The following is a 16,449-nucleotide window of genomic DNA, read 5'->3' as shown; positions in this document are numbered from 1 at the left end:
CTAACGTTAAAACATTTTTTACCCTCTACCGGACGGACTAAGGCGTTGAACCGGAATTAAGCAAACACAGAAGCAACAAAATTTTAACGAACCAACGTGAAAATGACCGGAGCAGTTTCATCGGCAGATTTGATGAAAAAATATCGAAAAATCAAATCGGAAAATTGGCTTTGACACCGGAGGCTGCACGTTACGCAACCGTAAAATTCCCTGAAATATTCTTTCGCGTTGTAATGCTAAAAATCCAGAACGTTTGTAATGGGCATGCGTCGACTACGTAACGCGACAAGAATAGGGTGCGTTATTGGCACGGTTTATAGCCAGAGGGATGCGTGCACAGTACACGTGTATTCGTCCTATCGTGGTGCACACGTGGTGAACACACGCGTACACAGAAACGCTGTCGGCTTTGAAGTGGCTCTTGCCTTCATTCCTGGGGTACAAGTCGGTTGCTATCTCGCACACCGTCCTATCGCCATGGTCGACGGATGTGTGTCCCAAAAGCCGCACGCAGGAATGCAATGCCGAGAGGCTTCCGAACCGACCTCGAGAACGCACCGTCCGTGCTGCATTATCGTCAACCGAAAACGATCCGACCAGCTGTTAACGCGCTTGTATAATTGTTGTTAATATATCCGCGATTTTCCATATACCGTATGAAGCAGCTCAAATATGTAGGAATCTGTTTATGCAAATGGAATGGTTACGCCCAGTGAATCCCGTACACAGTGAATTTTGATAAATACACGGATGTGAATATCGACGTTGTTGTTATTTCTCTTTCACGGATTTGGAGGCTGCGTGAATTGGAAATTGCAGTTGCAAATATAATAAAGTAAAGGTCGCGGGCGGAAACAGCGTGATAGACACGTTTCTATTGATTTTCCGAATTTAACGAACTGTACGATTAAACGGCAGAGCTTAATACGACGTTTAATGTAACAAAAAAAAGCAACTAGTTTCGAAGCTGTGGATCTCTTGATAAAAATATCTGGAAAGTAAGTTGAAAAGTTTCAAGAGGTGGAAAAAGACGCGTTCCGCTTCATCGAACGATTTTGTTAATACGACATTGACTGACAGCGGAACGAACTCTAAATGTGTTTCTCTGCGAAAATTAGGTAACGCGACCTTCTTTTCCTGTAATCTTGAAAATATTATGCCAACGATATAAATATTTCAAATCGCTGGTAATTTGAAATTGGCAGAGTTCTACTCTCGGTTCTAAAATGTCAGACGTTCTATTTAATTTTAGAATCATCTAATTGATATCTCTTCTTCTACGTATAATCATGAATCGAGCTCGTGTTATAATTATTTTGCACAAAGAACAGAAACTATATTCGCTATTCGATAGGAAATATTTGAGGCAAACGATCGCGAGTCGCTTTACATTCTTACAACACTCAGTCCCGGAGACGATTTCACACCTGGAGTTAATTTGCCTTCCGGTTTCGTCAGACCCGAATCTGCCACCCTATCCAGTTAATAGAAGGGTTTAATTAACGACACGGAAGAATTTAATTCCGCAAGCGAGAGTTTTGGCAACAATGCCGAAGGAGATCAGGTATTCGATCGAGCGACGCCAGTTTCGCGACACGGTTCAAGACAATTCGTGGAATTTCCCTCAAAGAAAGTTGCATCGTCGACTGTACGTAACTGTCGGGATAAAAGCGGGGACAATGGCTTATCTCGAGACATTTTCTATCGTTTTTCGTCTCCCTCTGGTGCGTTACTCGTCGATAGTCGCGAAAGTATCGGCGACGAATACGAAATCCGCCGGAAAAAGAATCAACGCCACGTATATATCAGCCGATTGCATTCATCCACGTACATCTGTCTGAGAAATAAACTGGTACGCGATATGAGAATCTGAACGACCATTGTACTTTAAGACGAAGCGATACTTTCTGGCTGAAACGCTAGCTTCGATGCACTTTGGAGTCTTCGAAAAGATTCCACGGTAATTTTACGCGCAGATAGAAAACGTTTACGTAAAGTAGAAGGGAACTCTGAATGTTTCATGAAGTCGTTTTTGCACGGTTAACTTTTGACGATAACATCGGACGTTCCTCGCGTATTTCTTTTCTCCGAGAAACGAGAGCACGACGTTTAATAAATTTCAAGTGAAATCTTCGCTAATCGCAGATATCGTATTTGCTTTATAATCGAATACTCGCAACGTCGAATGGTAATGTAAATCGGTGCATCAACAATGGAATATTTTCGATTTACTTTTAATTGCAAAGAAATCTTAATATCCGATTTGTTCCTCTATCCAATTTCCTACCTACGAGAAACGAGACGCACGTGATTAGTGGTTCGACGTATAATATAAAAAGTTAGGAGCGCGTTTCTACGTAGAAACAAAGTAGAAGAAGGGCCGGAACGATTCGAGCGTATAATACAGGGGATGCATAGAAGAAACGGCGGTGAAACGCGAGAGCGTTAGCATGTCAGTGTTTCGTGCTGGTAATTAAAGGCTGCGAGGGAACAGCAGCACTTCGGACTAGGTGGGCATTTGCCGCGGTTTGATAACGTGACCGTTATGAAAAATCTGCTGTGGAGAGGTTGGCCGAAATGCGGCCGCCTTTCGATATACCCGAGGTTGCCGTGTCGAGCCACTTCAGCATCGGTTCAATCTCGAGGAGGCACGTGCACGCCAGCCAAGACGGAAAACCAGACATCGAGCTGCTACCCGTAAACCGACAGCTTGCGAGTACGAGCGATTTTTAGATCGATAAAACGGCCACCTTTTTATTTTTCTATGTACCGCCGAACGATAAACTTGGCCAACTTTGGACGCACAATTTTTCTTCCTAGTATATACGTTCCGATCAAGTTAAAGAGAGAGGAATTACAAGTTTTCACCTCGATGTCGCAAGTTCCATACGAAGTAGAGTTTTTACAAGGATATGAAGTAGCGTCACGACATCGAATATTCTTTTTTTCCTGTCCATTCAAATTGTACTAGATTGTCCTATTATTATTGCACGATCGGTGTTGTATACTTTATATCGAGGAATAAGAATTTCTTCGATCTCTACCGTATTATTCATCGACGTCGTGGAATTATTAATGCAATTGGACGAAAAATTCACCGATTCCATGAAAACGACGTATACGATTGCCATACTGCGGATGTTCGCGCGTATATACAAAACTTGAAGATGCAAAAACGTATCATCGAAAAAGATAAAAAAATAATATGTTTCAAGCGAAAGAAAGAAAAGACGCCGGATTCGTTAGTACTTTCTTATATCTACGAAAGACACGAATTTGCGTCAACATCCATGATTCTGATGATCACGCGAAACCAAGACATTTAATAGCGTGAAATACGGTAAAAGGGGGCGCAGGTGCGATTAATAAGAATGCTGGAGGAGAAGCGTAGCTTGCGACGCATAACGCAAGAGACGGGAACCAACTGGTTGATAACCCTTTCTTCCCTATTTCACGCAGAGTGGGCGGCCTGCTGAAAACAATGGACGAAAGAATCGTCTGGCTATAATGCACGGGCGCAGTACCAGACGGGACTGACAAGTACCGGCACGCTAATATAGAAGGAACAATGCGACATCGGCGGGAGAGAGAGTTTTCCAGGGCTCTTGAAACAATTAACGGCATCGCCGTTAATCTCCGCGCTCGACCCTCTATTGCGTCAATCCGCGCCAGATTCGCGGGCATTTAAAAAGTTTCCAAATCAATCGGATCCCTCGCCTCGCCCCAAACGGTTAGCCGAGCTAATTTCCAATCCACCCAGATAGACCAAAGAGTCGTCAATTAACGGCTGGAATTACCGTTGAGAAAATATTCGGCAGTCGATGCTTGTCGAGTGATCGAGAATCGACTACCAGCGTTACGGTATGGAAAACGCACGTGGAACGATCCGAAGAACTCGCATCAGCACGCTCGATGCCGCGTAGAAAGTCGATTGCGTGTGAGATCTTTAAGAATCGAGGAATCGTCGGAGTTTAAAGATCTTGAGAAAATGAAACCGCGTCAATGCTTTGCCATTGATCGCTTCCAGCACTGTTATTATATGACTGTGATTACTATGATTATATAAATTTATTTATTTATTTACTGATTGCCCCGTACAGTTATATCGTTTAATTTAAGAATATAATCCCAGAAGCAGGAATATAATCATTTTCTGAGCATTCGTTTTCACTGGATCATTAGACTCGCAAATTACTGGTCTTTTCAATGCATTAGTAAATCGTTTCGCTTCGATAGAGCTCCATCGAACATAGAAATTATTTGCCTCGCTTTCAAGTGCCGATTAAATTAAAAAAAAAAAAAGAAACTGAAATCTCGTAAACGCGACGGTAGCCGACCAAAGCGAAGGCAAAGAACGACCGTCAAAGTGTTAAACGAGAGTAAATTATTTTACTTTATTTTATATTTCACGAGTAAGAGCTGTCTATAAGCTAATATTCCTACTATATCATTAGGACGATGTTCGGATATCCGATCGCTTATTACGGAATCAAGTTGCAGGTAGAAGAAAAGACAAATTGACGATTTCATAAGAACATCGCTGACAGAGGAGAAATCCTTTGCACGCGATCCGTTCAATCGGATGTAAGAAACGATTGAAAAGAACGGCTTGGAGCAAGATACTTCGTATAATAAGTAGCTGTCCCGTGGAACAGATGGTTCAATTTATTACAGACTTTGGTCGAACAATCAAGGCCGATAATTAAACTTCTGAAATTTGCCGGGGCCTGAAAAGTGCTTGGCAAGCAGTAACCGTGCACCCTTATCAATTGCGACGACAAAAACTTATTAAGGTCGTTGGCTATCGATACGAATATCGATCTTCCGCGATGACGATATTCTCATTACCAATCTCGTCCTACGTTCGTTTCACGATTTAACTGGTAATAAATTATCACCTGTCCTAACGAATAGCGCTCGTAATTCGAAATACTTGGCAATTGTAAGCTGTGAATAACCGCGTAACGGGAATTAGGTTGGAGCGTGTGGAATTAAATGGAAACGCGAAATAAAAGTTTCTGAAAGCTGAAACGGCTTGAAATAGGGGAAAAGAGAATGAGCTTACCTTTGCCGTGCACTTGCTGTCTATTGGTGTCCGCACGCAGCGCTTCCGCGGTGTGCACCAGCTCGTCCAGCTGCGGCTTTTTCTGTCCCAGCTCTCGTAGGACATCCTGCGCAAGCAAACCAGACATCCGTGGATTAATATCGCCCTTAAACGTTATATATAAACATAAACGTTATAAATAAAGCAGCATTGTTTCCTCAGTGTTATTTACTTCTTCAGCGACCTACGAATTTCTGAAATTTTCCCCATTTTCCAAGGGGAACCGGATTAAAGATAAAACGTAAAATTCGACGATGAGCTGTTAAAATCGTCGACAAGTCGGATCGCAACGACAGGTTCGAATTTTTACTTTATGAAACGTTTTTTTCGGACTTTTATCCAGGAAGGAGAAAAAATATTCAGAAATATCGGCGAAGCGAGAACGTTTCCATCAAACGTTCCGCGAAAGCTTCGGGTCGATCACCTGTTTCTGCCTCTTCGTTGTAGCTGCTTTCTGCTACACGGGCCTATCGATCGGTCGTAGACATCCTAGAAACCGAGCTACCATTTTCGCTGTCCATTGTTACAAGCACAGGAGCGCCGGCTTTTTGAAAACCTAATTAGCATATTGCGAACGAAACGCGTATTATTACCCGTCCCTGTCATCCCGTGTAATTATGCCGCGTAATAAAATCACGCGAACCGACAACTAATTAAAACTTGTCGCTTTATATTCGATGAAAGATACAAATGCAGATGACTTACTCGCATCGTTGTTACTTCTCGATGCGAAAGAGTAAACATCGAGCAATAACGAACGAACGTCAAACCTTTCGAACAGAAAACGTGACCAGAATCGGGTATATTTTAAGATAATTAAAAATATAAATTAACGTAATGGCATCGAACGGCGACGCAAGAGACATTTTCTCGCGAATGTGAATAAAAGTAGCGTACGATAAAAAATAAATAGATTCGTCTGAGAAATCGTAGATAACGTAAAAAGTATAGCTTTAAGATAAAAATGTTACTAATCGCGATGTTCGTTACTCCAAGCAAATTTTCTCTAGCGTGATAAAGCTAGACAACAATCTCTGAATAAAATATGCAAACAAGCGTGTACGCTGGAAGGAGCTACGAAAAGCTCAGAGCTCTTTCCTGTACCTTACGCGTAACAAGAACCGAAGAAATTCGCCTTTGTGATTTTCTAGTACACCGTGCGTCAGCTTCGATCAATGTATGTACGTACTTATTTGCCGTTGACAGGTACGATATTCTCGTCACTCGCGTTCAACGTTCGCGTTCTATTAAACGTCTCGTTCATCAAAAGAATATGAAAGAGGAATTAAGGAAGAAGAAAGGTAAAACAGAGTGCGAATGTTCGAAGAAGAAAGTCACTGTGACGTGCGGTGGCGTATTCAAAGGAAAATGTTTACCGAACCAGAGGTGTTCTGCGGATTACGAAAACAATAACCGTGTTAAGTCTTGCTAATCTGCACCAGACCGAGATAAAAGGACAAGCCGAACGACTGGCTGCCTCGCGCTTCACTACACCGAATTCTAATCCTGTTCTCGCGTTCTCGCCTAACGATCAAATTAATTTTCCTATGGTCGACTAACCGTGAAACGTTCAAACTCCCTCCGTTCCGCGAAAAGGGAACGCTGTTCATTTAACGTCATTACGTTTCCTTCCGTTGGTAACGGTGAACTGCGCGATGAGAGTGGAATTCAGATGAATTATGGACCGATTACCAGCCATGGAAAAGCAGGAATTCAAATTATTCATTCGCCTCGTTAGCGAATCTCTTAGCTCGACCAGGTTGAAACAACACCGCGTGCGCGTACTGTATGGCGTGGTGTATCGTAAAATTTAGTTATAAAATCAACGAAGGGAACGATTTAGACGACGATCGATATATCGAATATCTTAATAGTCCACGAGGAGAGCGCTTTTTATTATCGGACAGGCTCGTCCAATTTCGCTCGATGCTGAACCGACTCTTTGCTGGCTACGTGTCGTCGAATTAACCAGATCGGCCTGGATTACTCGGTTAATCTTGGTAATCCGTTTTCTTTCTTTTCGTCGATAGACGATTCTCTTTTTCAACTTCCTATCGAGCCGAATAGTCAAATTATCCAACGTGCTCTTTGATGGATTACGAGTCAGGATTTTATACGAAACAGATGCATTTTGTTGATAATTTATTTATCGGAGAGTACGAGTTAAATTGTAACTCGATCGCCAATATAATCGAAATCGATTTCTTCGTTAACTTTCAGTTCCGTGATCGTAATAATCTCTGACTAAAGCATCCGATTAATCGATCTTCTTTAAGGATATTCTTTAAGGAGATCGATCGTTCGTTTTTAATCCGAGCATCGTGCAACCACACACAAACGAAGTTATTTATAAGCCTCGCGTGTAATCGATCGTGCGTTACTTCCGTGTCACTGGCGGCATGGAAAACTCGCCGGTATACGGAGAAAGCGAGGCTCAAGAAAGCTCGACGGGACTACGAAAATATGGAAACCACCAGACGTCCAGTATAATGTATGGTGATGCATCGCGTCGTTATGTAGATACAAAGTTAAAGACGAGAGTGCTCCCCATAGACGTTGGATAATGGCGACTTCGTCATGCGTGAAACGAACTGTACTAATACCAGGTGAAAATGCGACGCGATTTATGGGTCGAGTGGCGCGAAGAGAGCGATGACAAGGACACGTGCACAGTCGAACTTTACGCGGACGTACTTTGCCGGCGTTACGAAACAACGCTGTTGTTATTCCGACATACCGCGATGACGGTGAGTACACGGTCATTTTCTATGTATCGCAGTGTTACACAATGCAGTTGAATCAATGAATCATGCGTTTCCTCATTCAGTTCATTCATAAATCCTTAGGTCGTGGTATTATCGAGAATTTCAATTCGCGATCTCTAGAGTTTTGAGGTTCTGGAATTTCCGAATTCTTCGCGAGTTCTCCAATATTCTAGAGTTTCCCGACTCGCAATTTTTCTAATTTCAAAGTTATCGAATCCCCGATTTTTAGAGCGTTCTTAGGGTCGGCCGAATGTAAATTTTTATAGTCGTCGAGTTCTCAATTTCTAGGTCTCTGGAATTCTCCAGTTCCGAGTTTTTTATTTTTCACGGAATAACGCATACTCGAACGAACGTGGGAAAACTTTGACGGTGTGTTACACCGTTCTGTACTGGCGTCGAGTACTCTTGGCGAGGTGTATCGCATCTGTCATTCTAGTCCACGTTAATCATCTTTAATACCCGTCACACGATCCTTCGTCCCATTTCGATATTCTTCGATGCTTCTCCGAACGAAAGAGATATCGTGGACGTTGGATCGAAAGGGTAACCATAGTTTGATCGAACGCTACGTTCCAATTCGTTGAAAAGGCAGCGGGCAGTAGGTTGTCACATTCTCGTCTGCCAGTGGTAACAAATGGAAAACCCGTAGGATTTGATCCGTTGAAACAGGAGTCGCGGGAATTTCAATAGATACCCGGTGGCCTCGAACATTCTGAATGTTATCGTTCACGCTGGAAAAGTGATATTCACAGCACCTCCTGTCGCGTCCATTTTAATCCGCTCAGTCAACGGACTGGCTGCACTTCCAGCTACGCTTTTTTCTGTATTTTATTCACCTCTCACCCCCCCTCTCTCTCTCTCTTCTCTCTCTTTCCATTTCCTGCGTTTGTTTAGCGGTGCACGTTACGAACGAGGCGCAACACGAATGTAATCTTAACTAATGTTCGCGAAACGAGAAGAAAAAAGGAAACGAGGAAAGAGGAAAAAATATAATACGCTTGTCCGGCATCAACGAGTCTGTCTCGACTCTCGAGTTCGCCCTCGTGTTCCTCGTTTCTTCTTAAAAGAAGAGAATTATCGTTCATCCTTGACACGGTTAGTTCCCTTTTTACGTAGCGTTATTACGCCATTAAGTTGATACACGTGTGAAAAGTCAACGGGTTCAGACACACGCGTAATTGCATTTCCCTGGGCCGTCCTTGGCGCACAACAGGCAGCATGCAGCTCCAGATAAGTCTCGAGTAATTAACGCGCGTCGCCGACGTGGCTAAATCGTAGGAAATTTCGCTTTGAAACGAGAACGCACCGCGCCAATACGCTGATAAGACGCGAGTCGACGCGCGATAACGTTTGACGAACAGTTACAAACCGCGTTTCAAAACGCGTACCACCGTTCGCTCGTTCCCTTTAATATCTAACCGCCGTAATCTGCTTGTCCGACTATACAAATGAAAATTGACACTGTCTCGGTTTTGCCAACGCAAACGCTATTCGTTGATTTCGCGGCCCTCGCCAAGTCCTTCGTCCGTCAGAAATGTGTACCCTGCATTGATTTTCTAATGTTCGCTTCCATATTCGTTCTTTCGTTATAGCTTACTCTCGCCATCCAGAGCGCTCTGTTATCGTTTCATCTCTCGGTACCTTCGCCAACCCGCTGTCGACTACAGTTTCCGAGCGTATACTTTCCTTCGAAACAACGCGAAACTAGATCGACATTATTTTCTCCGTTGCAGAGGCTAAATAAAGCAGGCTACGCCAAAGTACGTCGCATCGACCAGGTAACAACGATCTCCTAACGATTCTCTCTGGCAAACTCGAGTTCCGCTCGAATAATCACGCTGGGCAAAGCCGACGTACACGTCTTTTCCTCGAATCCAATTAAACGGTAATTGAAAGGAGGGAATGGGTGGAAGAGGATGCTGTCTTATCGCAAGAAGAGCCGTACTTTTATTCTCTCTTTCCGCGCAAAGAATACTCCTCGTCCAACGGACGTAAGACAAATGATCGGTTAAAGTCGCCCTAGTCGCCTCGAATAACTTTCCCAGCTATGAAATATTCCCTCATAAGCGACGCGTCCTACGCCTACCTTCCTAATACCGTCCATTACCAATGTTGCGAGGTCTGAATAACCGTCGCAAAGTATGGAAACTTACTCGATCAGTTGGTGCATTATTCAGCGCAACGCTCTCGAAAACATATATACGGTGCCCCTTGATTTCTTATGCCAGGTACAAACCGGGGCACAGTGTCACGCGTGAAAAATATCGGCAAGCAATATCGCCTAACGTTTGTTCGTGACCGACGCTTGATGAAAGCAATGTGGCATCTCAATGGGAAGTGAAACAAGGACGATGTGGGAAACGTAGAACAAGCACGGCGGAAACCGTTGGTTTAATCGTATGGCTGCTCTACTGGACGAGAAACAGCCGCTCAGAGGACGCGAGTTCTACCGACAAATGCTCTTTTCTTCCACGCGTGATAATTTAAGGTTTGCAGGCGGAATGTTCTAATTAAAATAGAGAAATGTCGTGGACAGGATAGGTTATCGTGGCATAAAACGATTTGAACGAGTTTTCAGTCCTTGAACAAACCAATACCAGAAGTGGAAAATTGATTCGGCATTAAAAAGACAAATATAGTTTAGTATATAGAATATTTTACTATATAATAACAAATTCAGCCTGAGTTTTACGCAGGCGATGGCCAATTAATGGTCCGCAGTGAACACGACTGCACGATGAAATCAAAGTTATCGATCGATCGATCGTCTTTGTATTCGGAGACTATTATTTGTACAAATTATTTTAAGCGTGCTATCTGTGTTTTATCAAACTATCTTGGTCTGTCTAGAAAAACATTTGACGATAGTCATTCCAGAATCACGAATCAGCAAATGACGCAACGCAGCAGATGACACGCAAAACTGTCAGAGAAAATTGAAATAGCGTAGTATACGAGGACTTTTTTCGTTGCTCCGTATAAATTATGCGAACATCGTGAACAGCGAACTTGGCCAACGTCGATCGATCATCGCACCGGCGTGACGGCTCATTTTTAATAAAAAGAGTAACCATCGTAGACCTGCATTCCGTACCGCAAGCGAAGAGGGGACGATGTCGACGTTGTACGCGTTAGTCTCGTTAATGGAAACGGCAGTGAAGCAACAGAGGAGGAACAGCCGTCGCGTACAGTCTTGTCAGCGAAAACCGGACTTAACGATATTAACAAACACCGTTCTGATCTCTGTGAATCTCGTGGAAAGCCCCGGTGGTGTCCTTCCGTCGACAAAGTCCTGCCGTGGCAGAAATCCGTGTACGATTACGGAGAGAACAGTCGATATGCACGCCAGCCGAGGTCACGGCCCATAATTCACCCGAGTCGATTAAATAAAACGTCGCGTCACAAATTTCACAGGTCGTAAAGATAATTCATAAACGTGCCTTGGCTGGCTATAAACGATCACCGTTTCGCTCGCAATTTACGGCCAGCAATTGCCGTAGCAGGCTTCTTTTATCAAATTTTGTTTAATCCTGAAACGCGTCCACACGAATATTCACAGCGTAAGGTAGCAGAAATTTACGCGGATGACGAGCGATCGAGAATCGAGCGAAAAATCTGTGTTGTGCGAGAAAAAAAAAGGAGAAAAGAAAGAAAACACGTCTTTGTCACGATCTAAGCATAAGACTGTCGAGAAAAAGAGAAAGAGAATTTCGAGAGCTATATTTCGGCGTTATTTTATCGTTAGATACACTGCCTGTCGTATTACCTTGCATTCTCGATCGAAATTCTCAAGCAAAAGCTCGAACATCGTAGTTTCTTCTTCTTTCTTCCGACTATCAAAATCTTCTAGGTGTAGAGAGATTACATTCCGATCAACCTTGAATCCCGTTACATCGTTTAACCCATAAAAAGAATTGCTACAAGCGAGCAGCCAGTAAGCGCGCCAGCAGGGAGGGCTCAACAGCTTACGGATTGATCGATAATTAATGCGGCCCGAGCGTGAATTACCGTCGCCAGGAGGGGAAACGTACTAGTCGGCCTGTTTCTCTTGCAGTTTCCCTTCCTAGCGGAACTAACGATCGCAAAGTTGCGAGAATAACGAGACGTGGCTTTGAACGTGGCGTAAGAAAGTTACGTTGTGGAGGAGGATACGACGAGGCCGAAAAACCAGCAACACTCGTCTACGTAGACTTTTACGGTCAACGAACGAAGGAGAAGAACGAGGGAGAGAACATGCGAGCGTGAAGGGTAGAAGCCAGGTTGTGAGAAAGAGGCAGAAAGAAAACGAGAAGTTGAGGTGGAAATAAAGAACGTGAAGAGAGAGGGGGGCGGGGCAGGCGAAAGAAAGAGGAATTACGGTGTAACAAAGAGGATATCCTTCTAACCCGGAGCTAACGTCTACAACGGGGAAGGGAGAAAAAAAACTCGGTGTAACCGGCATGGTTTTTGGTAAGAAGATTTTCACTGACGTCGTTAATTTTCTTTTCTATTTTTCCGGTAAAGCGGTTCGCCGAGGCTCCGTTAGAAAAGAGGGTAACGTCAAAGAGTGGTCCGGGGAACGATGTTATTGCATTGCGGCCAGTAAAGAAGCGAACGAAGCACCAACGAGGAAAGAGGGAAAAAACGAAATTATCGGGCAACGGGATTCGTGGCCGTAGGATTTATCCCGGGAGAACGCGACCTCGGGCCAGGGACGCGTTCCCCGAGTTCCTTCTCGGACAATATTCGCGCGAAATTCGTTTTACCCGCATCAAAGAAAACGCTGCCCTCGTTTCCGCGATAGATTCGACTTAAAACGAAACCGTCTCCGCTTTGAAGATTTGGCTTGTCGATCGTCCGACCTGCAACCTGCGAAGATTAGAAGGAACCAGGCAAAAACGAGACGTGGAAGAACGACGTTCGCTAAGTCGGAATACGCGTTTTAACGCGTAGAATTTTACCCATTGGTTTACATAGTAGATCCTTACGTCTCCCGACTTTCGTATCACGTTGATAGAATGTCGTCTGTTCGACGTATGCGATTCTAACGCAAAGTTAGTTACTTAGTTCGTAGAACCAGCTGAGTGTGTATTTAGCGAGTAAAATGCGTTTCAATGTTCGCCAACGCAAACCTTTCTTTTAAACTCGTTAAAGGTAATAAACGAAATTAGAAAACCGAAGAACAACCCTCTTGAAACTTCGCGCGATTACGGGGCAATGCCTGGAAACGGGAAACGCGATTTTTTAATTGCATTCATTCCTGGGGACTGAAGTAAACGACGGTCCTGAAACAAGAGAAAACAGCTGCCACTTTACGAATCGCTGGTTGATATTAAGCTCTGTAATTCTCCCGTGTTTCCTTTTACCTACTCGTCTGTCGAGGAACAACGTCGCGCAGGCAGGCCAGCAATAAATTCCCGTACCCGGCACCGTCATTAAGCCCGTTAAATGCGAGCAAATATCAGTACGCGAGGCGGCTGCGATTTCGTCGTCGCGACTCATCCTTTTTCGTGTTCTTCGGCGTTCGGATGCGAAGCATAAATCGTGTACTTACGTTGAATCGAAGTTGTAGAGTGTTGGTACACCCGGAGAAGCTACTCGAGCTACCCGATCGTGCTTCCTTTCGATCCATCGCGCTTACACACACTTTACACGCTAACGAAACGATTCCGCCTGGCTTTTCTCGGTTCCGCGCATCGTTGTGTATTCTCCGCCAGACAACGATTCTCCTCTGGTTTATTCGCGCGAGCAGCTTCGGTTCCAACTCCTTCGTAACTCGCCCGTTTAGGATCGTTGGACGAAAATCACGCGCGGCCCCATCGTTTCCGTCGTGCGTTTACGCGCCACTTTCACCGCGAGCACGCGCCACTGATACTTTGCGCGCGAATTTATCGCAATGCGTCCGAAAACGTCCTCATTGTCGCTGCTCTACCGTCTCCCCGTAAATCCACGGACGCACGAACCGTAAACTACTGCAATTCGACAGTGGTCGTTAAAAAAAGAAGTCGCAAACAAAACCCAGTTTTGCGATACGAAGTCTGAACGACGTGTTTATGTTCGTCTCGTATAATCTTCGATCATCGATGTCTATCTATATGCGACGTTTTCAAGGTAAAACGAGTGACCTACGGTGACCGAAGACGAAGACCAAGGATCTGGCCTTTTATCGTTATTTCAACCTTGCTCTGAACTTAGCGTACACGATCGACGATACGTCGTCATTCTGGGGCGCCTTGTTTAAAGCGGCGGAAGCGAGAAACGTAGCTGCGAAATCACAATCTCGGTGTCTCGGTGGATATCTTTGTTTATTTTCTAGTTTCCTGTGTTACAGGCAATTTTACGATTAGATTTGGAAATACGACAAAGCAGAGCGGTTCGAATATTAGAAGGAAGAAATTACCTTTCGCTGCGAGGGAACTGGAAATGACGAGACACGTCAAACCGCTGACTGTCAGCCAGTCAAACTGCGTGGGCCTCTGCGGGACCAGTCGAGGTAACGGATAATGCGGCTTACCGCAATGTCAAAACTTTTAAATGAGTACCGACAAGACAGGTATAGAGCGATGGAAAATTGGAGGATATTCGAAGGGTGGATATCCAACCTAACGACTCAACGATGACGAGATCAATTTGAATTTCTTCCGGATAACAGATAAGTTGGAATAGTAGGTTGGACATGTAAATTTCCTCGCTATCGATATTCCATGAAACGGATATTAACTTAATCATCCGACCGATGCTGTTCTAATCGAATTTAACCGGACAATAATTATACGATATTCCAGATAAATTATTCTATACAGATTATCCGAGCGCGGTTTTGCGCGCGTTATCGAATCGAATCGTTTTTGATTAACCGTTTAAACGAAATGCTCTCGGATCAGGAAGTTTGATGCATGAAATTAAACGCGGATGTTAACTTGCCAGTTTATGAAAAGGAATATTCAAGCTGATTAAAAATAAATGCAAACTAGACACGATATCGCCAGATAATGAAGATGTTATAGATAACAAAATGTAATAATAAGAAATTATACTAACAATCGAGAAATAAATCGGTCAACCGGATCATCGTTTCTTTATCGCCGCGTATTCCACTGAATTTCGACCAAATACAAAACCATTGATCATCGATAACGAATCGAAGAACAGAGGGGGCAAATGGATCCTTAAATCCTTTCGAACGAAATTAGGACTCGCTGTTGGGACTAAACCAATTCGTCCGCGTAATTCGATTAAAAGGAGAAAAATCATTCCTCTTTCGCGATTTAACCGCGCGACGAACAAGAACGATCGAAACAACGGGAAAATCAGCCACGATCCTTCTTATCTGGTGGAAGGGAGGCCGAGTAGGGCGGTTGCGACTCGTTTCACCGCATCCATTCACGAAGAGACGAAGAGACGAAGAAGAGCACGAGGAACAGAGCGCGGCAAAGAGGAGGAGCAGCGAGCCGGCCAGCAGGCTGTATCGATTTTCGTTTCGTTTGCTACATATTTCGTTGGCCGCATCGTCGGCGAAATTTCATTGGCGCCCTCTCGTCAAAATCACATTATCGGATTCACGCGCCGATAACTAAACTACGCGTTGCGTTGTTGCACGCCACGCCGTGAGAAACGCAAGAGACGAGATTCGTCGGAGAGGTTCGTTAGCGATTGGCAAATTAGCGCGGCAACTTCGGTTATCCGTGGCCCCGACAATTACCACGCGAATTCCTCATTAATGCAAGTATAACGAACGCGCCGATACGAACAGTTTCGTGGCCTGTTTCTTTTTCGGATACCTGCACCGTTCTCCATTCGTTCACCCGGTACGTATATACGCGGAATGTAAATTAATCAGAAAGACGGTTTAACGATTTCAAACAACGAGCACCGGTGCGCGTAACGATAAAGCAGAACGTTAATTTGATATTATATCGTGTAAATAGTTTACCAGCTCCGGTACACGATTGCGTCGTCGAATTAATTGAAACCGCGGTAGGCTGCAGCGACGAGTGTTTATTCCGAAACGATCACGGTTTCGAAAAATCTTGAAACTGTCGGTGATTTCTAAATTTTTCTGCGGGCTGTTCGCTTCGATTCGTCGAGCAATGCAGTCTCGTTGCGATCGATCGTTGCCTCTTCGTTCACATACTCGTCGTTGATGTAAATGCTCTTACGTTTATTAAACCAACGAACGAACGTAATCAATCTATGGAGGAACGCAAAATGGCACGAGAAATACGTTCAGAGAAAATGAACAGCTTTACGAAAGAGAGAACAGGGGACGACGAAACGTGGAACCAAATAGCACGACTGACGAATAATCAAAATTTTCCTGGTTAATAAAACATGGCCGTATGATTTTCCAGCGCGAGTATTTCGATGGAAGCCCGCCGAGAAACTGACTGAAATTCGCAGCTTCATGGGCATCTGTGGTAGCTAGGAAACGGTATTATATATATATATAATAGCGTTACATATATACATACATTTTTATATACTTATGTATGTATGTATGTATGTATGTATGTATGTATGTATGTATGTATGTATGTATATGTGTATGTATATGCATATGTATATGTATATGTATATGTATATATGTATCATCCTCTCTTC

General features: G+C 43.9%; 1 protein-coding gene across 9 annotated transcripts in view; it reads right to left on the bottom strand.

Moving 5' to 3' along the window:
- Positions 1–16,449, bottom strand: part of LOC126869185 (dystrophin, isoforms A/C/F/G/H) — a 439,586-nt gene that overhangs the window by 335,012 nt on the left and 88,125 nt on the right. For all 9 annotated transcript variants that reach the window (XM_050625398.1, XM_050625397.1, XM_050625396.1 and 6 more), the window contains one exon: positions 5,066–5,171. In XM_050625398.1, coding sequence (XP_050481355.1) covers positions 5,066–5,171 — 106 coding nt within the window. The remainder of the gene's footprint in view (positions 1–5,065; positions 5,172–16,449) is intronic.

The sequence above is a fragment of the Bombus huntii genome, chromosome 9 (assembly GCF_024542735.1).
Source record: "Bombus huntii isolate Logan2020A chromosome 9, iyBomHunt1.1, whole genome shotgun sequence".
Lineage (NCBI taxonomy): Eukaryota > Metazoa > Arthropoda > Insecta > Hymenoptera > Apidae > Bombus > Bombus huntii.
Note: the sequence above shows the minus strand (reverse complement) of the source record. Positions and strands in the feature narration are given on the sequence as shown.